General features: G+C 44.7%; 1 protein-coding gene across 3 annotated transcripts in view; it reads right to left on the bottom strand.

Annotated features, from left to right (window-relative positions):
• The window catches only part of RNF130 (ring finger protein 130), a 798,965-nt gene that overhangs the window by 343,250 nt on the left and 441,958 nt on the right, over positions 1-13,757 (bottom strand). For all 3 annotated transcript variants that reach the window (XM_085617744.1, XM_085617745.1, XM_085617746.1), the window contains exon 4: positions 12,777-12,848. In XM_085617744.1, coding sequence (XP_085473870.1) covers positions 12,777-12,848 — 72 coding nt within the window. The remainder of the gene's footprint in view (positions 1-12,776; positions 12,849-13,757) is intronic.

Here is a 13,757-nt window from a genome sequence, read left to right as displayed (position 1 = left end):
CCTCTCCCTAAGCCCAAAACAGAGGTGAAGAATCTGGGAGTGTGGCTCTATCCAAAACTGACTTTCGAGTCCCAAACCAGAAAGGTAGCGGGGAGATGTTTTAGCACCCTCAAGATGCTAAAAAAAACATAGACAATCTCCTCGTATTAGCAAGGAAAACCATAGTCCACACGTTGGTGACTTCGCAATTGGACTACGGGAATGTCCTCTACTTGGGTGCACCAAAATACTGCATACAAGCCTCCAACGTATCCAAAATGAGACAGCGCGCCTTGTCCTTAACCTTCCAAGACGTGCCTCAATGACGAAAGCCCTCGATGCTCTTCATTGGCTGCCAATTGTAAAGAGAATTCTTTTCAAAGCCCTGTGCTTCTGGCACCGGAGCATACAGGGTAAAGGCCCCAGCTATCTGCTCGATTTTCTTACACCACACAATCCCAGCCACCAGCTTAGATCAACAGGAGCACACCTACTCAAAGTACCTAGGATAAATAAGGCAAGGATGGGAACACACTCATTTGGCTACCTAGCGACCAAAAACTGGAACACACACTCACCTCTGCTACGTGCAGAGAAATCTGAGCCCATCTTTTGTAAAGGCCTGAAAACCTGGCTATATCAACTCTAGTCCGATCTCCTTTTCACTCCTGCTTATATGCTTCTAGCGTGGCTCTAGAAATGACCTATTATTATTATTATTATTATATTGTGCAGGTTGATACTGGAAAGTCTGACAACAAGTCTGATTCTTCTAAAAATACACTAATATTTGAAGCATCTAAGTGTCAGAAATGTCTTAAAGTACGTAGAATGAAGGAAAAAAGGAGAGAAAAATAAGGTTTGCTCAATGACCCGGACCTATTATTTTGGAGAATAGGAGGACCTCTATGCAAAAGGTGCTTGTGTATCCCATGTCTGTTCAAGATAGTTTTGCTATGACAGGAAATGGTGCAGTGAACGAGGTATTGTCACCTCGCTGAGTACATTTTGTGAGAGATGGTAAGGGGAATATTGATGGTGTTGCTGTGGCTAGAATTGGGGACAACTCCAAACTGAACCCGAATGAGGTTGTTTTCTCAAACAATTGAGTTAAGATCAAGAAAAGGTGATCTGGTCACCTCCCAGGAAACTCTGATTTCTGGTGCCCACTCATGTATTTTAAAATTTGTCAAATTGTTTCAAACATATTTTTTAATGTATATGATTTATCGCTTATTATCTCCAGGATATTGCCTTAGTTGAGTTAAAGTTGCATATTAATACATATGCCTGGGGCACTATGGTCTGGGTGGCTCCGGGACACCATTTACTCAAATATGCAGTTAATCCAATGTGAATGGCAGATATGTAATCCTGCGAGGCATGCTAGATGGCAGGAAAATTGCTATTTTAAACACATAAGCACCAAACACAGACAACCCTACGTTCTTCCAGGTCATTCAGGACCTACTGTCCAACTAATTGGACGCCCCATACATATGGATGGGTGACTTTAATTGTGTTCTAGACCCAGCCCTTGATAGACATCCGCCCAAGGCAGGAACGAAACTGATAATGTCCCAGATACTTCAGAAGGTTATGCATGAACTGGGGCTTATGTGCGTAGAGGGAGGCCCATCTTACACTTACTATCTTCACATGCCATTCACTTACACATGGAACACAGAGTAGACTAGACAGGGTTCTGGTGTTGGGTGTGCTGGCCTTCCCAGAGGTAGAGGTGGCCCACTTGGTGCGATTTCTGCCGGACCATTCCCCGGTAAGTTGTTTGGTGAAGTGGGGGGTCTCCTATACTAGGGCCGAGGCGTTGCAGATCTCCACCCGACCTGATCGAGGAAGAAGCAGGAAGGGCTGCACTATCTAAGAAGGTAACCGACTACCTGGAGACGAACTGGGGGGGCCCACTACTGAGTGAGAGGCCTTAAAGGCAGTGGCACGTGGGGCGAGCATGGGACTTGTGTGAGGTGTGAGGAGACAACTACTTGGGGAGCTCGACAGTGATGAGAAAACCTTACCTGCCATAGAGGCGGGGAGCCCGTCTGACCCAGATGTGGGCAGAGGGGAACGGGAACAGCGCGGGCGCATAGCAGACATCTGGGATAGGCTGGATAAGTATACACAAACGTGTTACCACCAGAGACTACACGCCGTGGGCAATAAGTCAGGGTGCCTACTGGCTCGGATTCTCCGAAGGGAGCAGGCTCCCACATTGACCACCACTGTGAAAGCTGAGGGAGGGAACCTAGTCCACACCAGGGCTGGAATACTGGAGGTGTTCCAGCACCATTTACAATGGGTCTATACTGAGGACCCCGGAGAGACAGCAGAGCAGTATGTGCTGATTGTTGAGGGTTTGGCCCTCCCACAGCTCTCGCCCAAAGGTGTGATGGAGATAGATGCTAAGATCACTGCCGAAGGAGTGCGGGAGGCGCTTTGGGCCATGCTGGGAGCCAAGGCCCCTGGGGCTGATGGGTTCCCAATGGCCTTCTTGCAGGCCTTTTCAAATCAGCTTGTGCAACCCTTACTACAAGTATACAAGGAGGCCTTTGAAGCAGGGGTACTACCCCCATCAATGAGCAAAGGGGAAATAGTCATGCTCCTTAAGCCAGGGGGGGGGGGACGACCAGGATTCCTCAGCATACCGGCTCTTACGATGATAAATTCAGATGTTAAAATTTTGTGTAAGGTCCTGGCGGCTAGGCTGGCCCCCCCTTTATGGTACACCAGGTCCACGAGGATCAATGCAGGTTCATACAAACCTGCATCACAGGCATGAATATTAGGCGATTGACACATTCTGAACAAAGCACGGCAAAGAGACAAAGACTTGGCCTTGGTCTCCACAGATTTGGAAAAGGTCTTCGACTCGGTGGACTGAGAGTATCTATTGGAGGTGCTCAGGGTGGTCGGGTTTGGCCCGCAGTTCAGACGGTGGGTACAGATCCTATACATGGCACCCAGTGCTTGAGTTTGGGTGGGGCACAGTAGGTCGAGCGAGTGGCGGTTAGGGAATGGGATGTGCCAGGGCTGCCCAGTTTCTCCACTCCTGTTTGCATTGGCGATAGTGCCCTTGGCGATATGGGCACGCAGGGACCTGGACCGCTGGGGAATCAATATCGGCGGGACTTCTCATATCATATCACTATACACAGATGACACGTTATTCTATGTCTCCTCACCGCAGGAGGCGGTACCGTGGCTTGTACAGGTCTTGGAGGAGTTTGGCGCGTATTCGGGAGTCCAACTTAATAGGCAAATATCATAGATTTTCTCCCTGGCTCGGCTGGCGGGCATGCCATGGACACTTTTCCCCAACTGGGCCTAAGATGGGAGACGGAGCACTTCAGGTACTTGGGCATACAGGTAGCGGGGGGAGGACTCGCAGACACTACATCTTAACATCTATAAGACGATAGATGCACTAAAGGGGTCGGTGGGCTTTTGGAACACTCTCTCTCTCCTTAATGGGCAGACCTGCAATAGCCAAAATGGTGGTGCTGCTCCGCTGTTTATACATGCTTCAGAACGCCTTTTGCCACATACCCAGGCGAATATTACGGGCACTGGATTCTATACTGATAGATCTATACTGGGTGGGCCGTCGCAGCAGTGTAGCGCTCGCCACACTGAATCGAATGTATGAGGGTGGTGGACATGAGCCACCTAGACTAGATCTCTACTATTATGCTGCCCAACTTTAGCACACCGAAAGATGGTTTGCTGAAGGGGACAACTGGGAGAAAAGGCTACTACAAGATAGAGTACCGGTTACTGACCTGCCCTCCCTGCTATGTGGTCAGACAGACCACGCACATTTGGCAAACCTTTGTGGTACGAATATTGAAGCATGCTCCGTTTCATAGGGAGTTGTTAGTCTGGGATATTGAGCCAGTCAGGAGGGTGATGTCCAATATGACATATCGGGCGTGGCAGAAGGGGGGCTGTAATGTGCTTGTGGATCTCTACCCGGGAGAGAGCTTTATCACATTTGAGCAGGCCTGCGGCGATTTTGGACTGAGGCAGGAACAATACCTACAATACGCTGGATTAACCAATATATTCAAAGAAATTTGGCCCACACATTAATCGATCCCACAGCCCACACAGACACTAGACATCTTACTAACACGCGGGGCTGGTGGGCGCATTATATTACTGCTGTATAGGGCCATGAGGGCAGACGTCATTGCTCCCCCCCCAGGGGCATTTGCCGCCTGGAACACGGACATGGAGATGCCCTTGGAAGATAAGGACTGGAAGATGGCGGGCACACTCACGCACACGTTTCCTGTAATGCCTGCTTCTGTTTAGTCCACTACAACTACACACATCCCACATATATCACCCCGCAGAGATTACATCGCATGGCCCCCGATAGGACAATCTCCTGCCCCAGGTGCCACAAAGAAGGGGCCCAATTTCTTGCACTTGGCTTGGGAATGCCCTGAGTTCAGTAGTTTTTGGTCAGAAGTAGTGGAGCGGATAATAGACGGTGTTAACAGACGAGTACAGTTGACACACACTTACTGTCTGTTGGGTTTAATACGAAAAAAACAAAAAGCAAAGCAAAATGGCATATAGTGTCCAGCAACTACTACTGGTACAAGCAAGACGTCGAATTGCAATTGTTTGGATGTGGGTGGGGGCGCCCGAGATTTCGGCATGGATAAGCGATGTGCGGGAATGGACCCTGACTGAGGAGATGCAAATGAAAAGGTGCCACAGAGATGAGAAATTAGAGGATGATTCAAGGGTTTGGAGGGAGCTTTGTCACGAACTACTGGCTGACAGGCTCCAGGCGGGTTCCCGACGCACGTCTGCAGGGAGTAACCATGCAGTTCTGAAGGGGAGTAGGACTAAATATCTTTACAATTGGCACAATTAATTTCCAAGATAATAGCTTATAGGTGGGATGTGGAATATAGGAACATGATGATAGCTTCTCCAACGCTATTTGGAACCTATCAGAACTAGCATTTAATTAGCCAATAGGTTACGCCTTTGGACCTACTGGATTTACCAATTACTTTTGGCAATGCTGCGGAAAAAAACATTTTTTACAGATGCTGCACAGCATCAGCCAAAACGCAAAAAAACTAACAAAAAAAACCCTACAGTTTGAAAAGGTTCATATCTGGGAAAGCCCCCAAATCGTCTTTGTAAGCAACAAGGACATGGTGGAGCTGCACTTATCAGTAAAACTAGGACTTGTACAACTCAAAATCTCTGCTACTTATTCAAATGTTTTACTATGGTCATGTTTCCACACATTTCCAAAGTGCGAAATTTCAATAAGGTCCCATGATCTGAATCCACGCAGCTGTCCCACTTGCACCAGCCTTGTTCAGGCCATATTGTGGTCTGGTTTGTGAGCATATCTAACCATTTGATATGCCTCTCGGACCTCTGGCCACCACAAGGTTGGGAGTCTCATAATTTGTGGTAGCGAGTGAGAGGCGTCTACCATACAGCAAATGTAGAGCTCCTAGTTTCTCAAGGGTGTCCAACTCCAGCCATAGGGAAGAATCCTGTCTGTTCTCACACAGTCATTCACAAATCGGAAGGAGCTGTGTGGTAGTAAAGCCTAAGGTAAGGGACTCCTAGCCCTCCTTTGTATGTGAACATGGTACATTTCAAGAGGGACAGTCTAGGAAGTTTGCCTGCCTACAACTATTTTGTGACCAATTACTGCAGATTTGAAAAGAAGGTAGATGGAAGAATAAAAGTGTAGTTCTGTAGCGCATATAGGAAGTGGGCAGTGTGATCATTTTAAAAAGTTCTCCCATATCCATCATGAAAATGGATAATGAAAACCATGCTTCCAGATCTTTACTGGTGCGTCACATGGAAGCAATATTCAAATCCCAGGCCCTCTGTTGAGTTCAGGTTACGATCATGCCTAGGTATGAAAAAAAAATGGCATTCAGTTATTTGAAGGTGATTATGGATGTGTTGAAGCAGCAAAGTGCCATGTATCTGCACATAAGTGGATTTGTTCCAACTTACAGTCAGCCAGAGGCATCTATGTTTACTTTTAGCATTTGCCGCTGTAGAGAGCTCGGTGGGTGCTAAACATGAAGCAAGATATCATCCACTTGTAAGACACTCTGTCCTCCATTCATTTTTTAGCCAGAAAAATCCCTTAGTCTGCACATCCCTTCCAATCCATTCGGAAAAGGGTTTGATGGCAAGGGCAAAAAGGAGAGAAGAGAGGGGGCAAACCTGACGAGTTCTTCATTTAATAAGGAATGGGGACAATAGCACGTCATGCATTATAATCGAATCTGTAAAGGTCATGACATAAGCAAGAAATTGAGGACCAATATTAAGTTTCTGGAACACCTGGGTATAAACAGCTAAAGAATGGTGTTGAGGGGCTTCTCGTTGTCTGCTGAAAGTAATGCAGAAGTGCCACATAAGTCAGCTGGTGTAGCCATTGCCACCGGAACACGGCGTAAACAATTCTTTGTGCTCCCATCTGGCATAAACCATTCTGGTCTTCATGCACCAATGTATGTATAACCCTTGCTAGTCAACAGCCCGCAATTTTGGCTAGGAGTTTGATTTCCACATTAAGTAAAGATCTGGGCCCGTGTGAAGTGTACTCCTCTGGTGTTTTGCTGGATTTTAGAATGGTGGTTATAGTCGTGCTACAGAGGTCTTCTGGGAGGGAAGTGGATCACCCTATCTCTTCAAAGAGGTTTAATAGGTGCTATGTTTATTAAAGTTCTTCTGGGATGCTACTAGGACTGGGTGTCTATCCTAAAGGTGCCCATGATATGGTCGACTGAATTTACTCTGGTTTGAACAGAGAGTCTAGGTCATCACACGGCAGAGCAACCATACAATTAAGTCATTCATGAGTGGGTGGGGCAGTTCCAATTGCTGGCTGGGGTGAGAGTGGGGAAGGGGGGGTTCATTTATGAAATAACTACTGATAGTAGTTTGCAAATACTTCAGCGATTGCCCGTAAGTCTGTGATCCTCTGCACTTTCCCATTATGGGTCAAAAGGATATTTCTAACCTCAGTGTCCCTCTTGGCTAGCCAGTATAAGAGCTTGACTGCCTTATTACCTACCTCGTAAAATTTACTTTGGGATAATGTCCAAGCCATCTTGGCTGCATCTGTAAGTTTCTGCTTCAGCACTAGGTGGAGCTGATCAAGCTGCCTGCGCTGCTTCTCCTTGTGCTTGCTTGGCGAACTCCATTCAAACATCAGGGTTTGACTTTCAAGTATATCAATAGCTTGCTTTCTGTCTGTTTCTTTACCCGGATGTGGGAAAATTCCCTTTCTCGGATCACCGCCTTAATGACCTCCCATAAGGTAACTGGTGATGACACAGGTGTTTACCTAAAAAACAATCTTCTATCACGTCACAGAGGAAGTCAATGAAAACTTCATCTTTTAGCCACCAGGCATTAAGACACCAGATGGTGTTTTTGTCTATGGTTTGCTCCAATGCGCAGAGATTTTGTTTTAGTAGCTTGTAGGATTTCCTCTGTTTCTGTAATAGTATAGTACAGTACAGTATGGGAAGATTAATACCTTGTGTGAATCATGCATTACCTTGGCCAGGCTTCTTAATGTCTGCAGGATGAGATCTCTTTTCCTATAGTTCAGGAAATAGGTGAATATAGGCCTGCATCCGTGCCTCATCTCATCAGTGGGCTACGTACTCCCAGTCTGAGGGAAGACCTTGTGAAACCTGTACAACTTACCTTGTTTAGGGAGAGCCTTGTCCATGGTCATTATTGTGACTATCAGGGAAGGGGGACTGCTCACTACCTATTATCTCCCAGAGGCGACAGCTTTGTTGGAACCCATGAATACTATATTCACCTGACCAGCCTTTCTCCACCTCCTAGGGGCCACATGCAGCAAGGTAAATTGGTGGGAAATCTAGTCTACTCCTGTAATGTCCTACTCCATCTCTCCTCATCTGCTCACCGAGCATGTAGCATTTGTTGGGGGGGTGCGGGGGAGAGGGGGGTGGAGTCAGTGCACGCCTAGGGCCTAAAGCCACTAGGTTCCTAGGCCGCGCCTCTTCTGCACAATCTGCAGGTGCATGGCAGAAACTATCTTTCGGTATCCCACTAACACTCTGTCACCAGGCTACACTGCAGCCAATGTTTCAGTTACTGCCATCTAAATCTCGCACCTGGGAGACCTGTGCGTTGTTCTTATTTTGGGGGTGTTTTTGTTACATGTGCCCTCTAGATCTTAGTTTCTTATGTCATGGTGTGGGGGGGGGTCTGCACTCGATCTCTGTGAACACCTTGCGCAGCCCCTCCCTCAGGCATTCAGGTAAGTGTCCCAGCCCACTCTGTATCATACAGCTGACCCCCCGCCCACAGATTTAGTACTTCGATATCTTACAGGTAGTAATGTGTGAGGCCATGTCTGAACTGGGGTGGCGGAGTGAGCTAAAGAATGAAGATGGATTAAACCCAGATCAGTTGACTGGGGGTGAGTGCTTGCAATGTTCAACACTCCATCCATCATCCCCTTTGGTTTTGCTCAGTAATGTGTGCTCTCCATGGGCATTGGCTGACCAGTTCTCAAAATTCTACTCGTATAGTGCTACTGGGCCATATCTGAATACTGACATGCGACCCGCCATCTCACTGTGTCTCCAAAGCCATCTCAGAGCCTGCGCTGCTTCCCAGCCAGGGCGATAAATTTGGGCTTGGGAGGGGTCTCCACCCACAGTCATTCTCCACCCTGCTGCAGACGAGGTCCCCATTCAGGCCCCACCTCTTTGTGGACCTTCTCTCTAAGGGACACGGTATCTACTCCCGACAACCCCTCACCTGCTACTAGGCCCCGAACTTACTCTTTGGGGATCTGTTGTGTTTGTAGCCCCAAGTCCAGTCTTCCTGTGGCTGCCAGCTCCTTAGCCTCTTCCTTCTTACGCTTTGCACCTTCTCCCGGGCCCTAGGACCACCACACTGTGGTATTGGGTGCAACTCCCATTTCCAGCTGCTCCTCCACTTCTTTTTCCACACTACTGCGGCCGGGACCGCAATCACAGGCTTATCATGGCTGCCCCATGTTCGACATATGCCAAATTGTTGTGAGTCCCATGAGTTGTGCTCTGACTTCCTCTCTTAATGAGTGCTATCATAGTTGTGGTGATCCAGCAGCAACGTTTATTAAATGCCTTTGCTGCTTGCAACGTGCTTTTGGTGGCAGGAAAATGTAGTATGGAAGGTGCCGGTGTGGGAGCACTGAGGAATGGCATCCCCCATCTTGCGCCGCCGGCCACGCCCTTATGGCTCCATTTCATGGTGTCATAAGTTGTGTCACTATGATCCTATCTTGATTTTCTTCAGGCTACAATAGTATTCAATGGAATACCCAGAGCTTCATTTGTAATAAACTAAGTGCCAGGGCCCTATGTATTTCATAGGAGTAAACATCACAGCTGGCCCACCATGGCTCCTGTCACTGCTGTCAAATGCCAGTGCCAGCATTACCTACTAATGGCCAGACTCAAACAAGTGTGACATTTGCACTATTCCAGGAGACCTCAAACTGTAAGCATAGCCTGGAATTGCTACTTTTATCCTTATTTAAAAAGCTTTGATGGTGCATGATTATTTAAGAATGATTTTGCTTGGTCAAATCCTGCTCATTGTGTCTAATTATTAAACACACTTTAAAGAAAACATGACTAACGTGTCTCGTTGAATACTGAGAGTAATAAAACTGCATTGTAAAAGAATGCAGCAGGGTCGCAAACTGGTGAAGCTGAGAGATTTACGAAAAAAAAATTAAAAACTACATATGCGTTATTGAAGATGATCTGAAAGATAATGCAGTGATTAATTTCTAGCAGAATATAATTTGAAAACATTTCTCTTTTGAAATGTGTCTTGCTACGTTTATTTCAAATGTAAATCTGAAATTTCAAAGAGAAATTGTTTATTAATGAAATGTGATTAGACTATATTTATGAAAATAGTATAAAGGTAGTTATATAAGATTTTTTATGCATTTACATTTTCTTCAAGTGTTCAAACATTAACACTCTTGAATTTTTATGTAGGCCTCAAAAATGTGTTATGTCTTTTCACCACAGGTTTTAGACAAATGTTATTTGCCCTTCATTATTTCCTTTGAAACAGAATATAATGCGGATATAAATTGTTTTAGTTACAAATATAATTACAATATTTTTTCTTACAGTCAGAATATTCTCACTCTATGAATATGTGTCAAAATTTGTTGCAAGTCAATTCGGAAGCGAGAGCGTGGACATGTTGAGTTGCAAATGTATTTCCTACTTCCAAGGTGAAATTAGATATTGTACATTCTTAGAAAATTGAGAAACAGAGAACAAAGGTATTATGCATAGGTTCTGAATGATTTGGGCTGGAGAATGATCAATCCACGATCACACCATGGATCTCAACCAATAGAATATTGAAAATTGTGCAAAAGGCTACACTTGTCGGAAAAAGTATGTGCGGCGGTTATTTCCTTACAATTCTTGGAGGAGATATGCTGTCGGTCCAAACACTGATTACCTGAACTGATCTCTCCTGAGTTCCCCTGCACTTCCTTGGTTGGTGAAGTTGAGCAGGTTAAACCTTTCGACTGAAGGGTTTATTATTCCAGACTATTGCACGCTGTGCATTAATCGATCTTGCGTTTCACTTCTGATCATCTACATCTGAATTTTGGTTCGTATTATTCCTGAAATTGCATACTGAATTGCAATGAATGTTTCTAATATTTCTAAGTGGTTGTAGATTTTCTATGGGCCCGAACTCTCTGTTATTGTGAATTATATTACTGAGGTTGGAGTTTATAGTGTGGTGGATAATCTGTGTCAATGCCCACAAAAATGTACAACATTTCCACTGGATCAGTTAGTTCGGAGAAAAAAATTAGACCACGTCATAGACTCTACTACACACTTGTTGGTGCTGAGCACTGGAAAACACCAGCACAAATTAAGCACCGGGCTTACCTAATTATGTCTCAAGTCAATATGGGCAAAGGCCAGGTAAACTAGAACTGGACAATCCAAAAAATGGTTTGGCCTTTAGAGCTTTGATCATTTAACAAGCCACTGTGAATTCATGAGTTGACTTAGAAAAAAGAACGTGATAATTTTTCTGACGTTAAGCCTCTTTTGGAAAACACTAAACGCACTAGCTCCTGACTACCTTAAAAAAAGACTGCAGTGTTACAAAGCTGCAAGAATGTTACGTTCTCCTTCTGATCCAATACTGCTTTCCTCTACAAGGAAATGCACAAAGATTGGTGGACGAATGTTGCAGGTGGGCAACATTTAAGAGTGGAACGCTCTTCCTTCAACACTTCAGCACATCACTATTGCTTTGAACATTAGTTGAAATCGTTCTTGCGGAAAAATGGACACGTGGACTTGTTCTTTCAAACTTTCATCTTACTTGTTTGATGTATTTTTTATCATTACTTTCTGGCACGCTTCATTATTGTCTGGTTTGGAAGTGTGTCTATAAGCTTGCAATGTACAGCAATGCTGTGTGTTTATAAACAAATATTACTAGTCCTACTAGTGCTATTATACACATGCCAGTGAATCAGTGCCTTGCTCATAGTAATATGCATTACAATGCACTCTTTTGGCTAGGACAGGATATGAAGTGAAAAATGCCACTTCCTTGAGTACCTTCCATTCTTCTTTTATCACTAGAGCAACAGTTTGCCACTAGTGTGCTTATAGGCCTTTATGCTAAGGAGCCAGGAACCCTATCCTCACCTCAGCAATGCCAGTTCAGCACAAAAGTGAACACAGTGAATCTTCAAATGCCCTGGTTGTTCAAGTCAGCCCAGGGAGTATATGTGTTGGGATAGAAAGAGGATACTGGTCAGTATTCACGTCTACATAATATGCTCTAAAGTCTCCACCGTCTCCTGGACAGGCAATCACACTACTGTGGCTCTCCATGTAACAGGCACCTGGTTCAGTAAGCTGGAACAGTGGGTAAAAATAGTGCTTAATTAGTAACAACATAAGCATAGAGGTTCACAGATTTTCTTAAGAGCCCACAGCAGGAATCACTGAATACTGGGGTTGCCAATTACTAAGCAGAGATGGGTCAGCCACTGAAAACGTGAGCCAGATGCATGGGTTTGGCTTATCTCAAGGTCGTCTTGGAACCTCGATACCAAAACGAGCCAAGGTTTCACAGGAGGCGATGCGACCTCGTCGCTATGGCTGCCGACTGTGCAACAGGGGGAACCATCGAATCCTGGCCTGGCGCAGCATCCTGGAAATCCTGGCGAATCTCCTCTGCCGAAAAAACGTGCAAGGTAGTCTGAGTCTTCTGTGAAATGCTCTTATGGTCTTGGGCATGGTTCGCTTTATGTGAAAGAGCCAAAAAATAAAGGTGAATTCTGTCTCATCCACGCTCTAATCTCTTCCTCCTCCAAGGATAAAGGACTAATTCAAAAATATTTTTGCTTATTATCTGAGAAATGTAAAATGAATGGAAGTCAGAAGGGGGCCAACATATAAACACAGTTTTACATTTCTTTATGTCTAGCGATTATGAAATGCAACATGTTGGCGCAATACAGAAGTCCTCAATACATTAATCAAACGAATAAAGTGTGTAAACAACAGTTGTAACTGCCAGGTACAGCTGGGCTCTGCCACAAAAACACACTAACATGCCCGCAGAGAACAATGGGCGATGCATCAGGTGAGATCATGGGCAAATGGAAGTGAGCGAAAGAACAAACTGCTACATTTGGCTGGCACACTTATACCAATGCTTACCTTGTCTCCCTTCCTGACTGTTCTGGTGGTCAACTTCCCGATGGCTTTTTTCGCTGCATCTCCCAAGCGGCGCTGCAAACGAAACCACAGGAAAAGGGAGATATTAAACATGAGGTATCTAACAGATGATTAAATAGACTTGTTTGATTTGGTGTGAACATTTATTGCTGGTTAAATTATCCTTCTCAAAAACGTCAGAACTGACCAATACCGTTACACTCCATGAGCCTTCTTTACATTTTGTAAGCCTGAAGGCACAACTCAGCCTGCCCAGTGGAAGAACAGTGCCAGTTATCCTGTCAGAGGTTACCAGACTTGTGACGTTATTATTTAATACAAATACACAACAAAGTTGGAAGGCCAACTTTGGACAATATAGTTCTTTAACTTGTTTAGAATGGTGCCTTTTGAGGTAAAGTCTTTCCACTCATCACTAGATATTGCTGAAATATTTACTTCAAGCACCGGATATTAATTTAATCCATAATTGTCTTTCACCTCCAAAGGGTACCTGAGGCGAATGCAACCATTTTTTCTTTTCCTTGGGTCAATTGAGATAAGGTTGCTCCTACACCTTTTTTGCTTGCATCTAATACAATTGTTTTCCTGCTGGAATCACAGTTCCCTAGTATTGTGGCAGATATAATAGCATTTTTTTTATGTTTTCAAAAGAATTTTGGCATTCTTAATCCCCGATAAAAACCTTTCACTTTTCCTTATTTCACTCAAATTATGTTATCTTCGAATTATTCTTGACATATTTGGACATCTACTCCACAAAACCTAAGAAAGATTTATGTTTTTCTTTGTTGGTTGGATGGGGAGCTTTCTTTACAGCATCCAACAAACATAATTTAGGTTTGAAACCATCTTCTGAAATAGTGTGCCCAAATGATGTCCTCACCCCAATCTGACATTTATAATTTTTCAGTGTTAGGCCTGCATCCCTTAATTTCCTTAACACCAATCTAAAAATGTCAT

The sequence above is a fragment of the Triturus cristatus genome, chromosome 7 (genome assembly GCF_964204655.1).
Source record: "Triturus cristatus chromosome 7, aTriCri1.1, whole genome shotgun sequence".
NCBI lineage: Eukaryota > Metazoa > Chordata > Amphibia > Caudata > Salamandridae > Triturus > Triturus cristatus.
The sequence above is the reverse complement of the archived record's forward strand: the minus strand, read 5'-3'. Positions and strand labels throughout refer to the sequence as shown.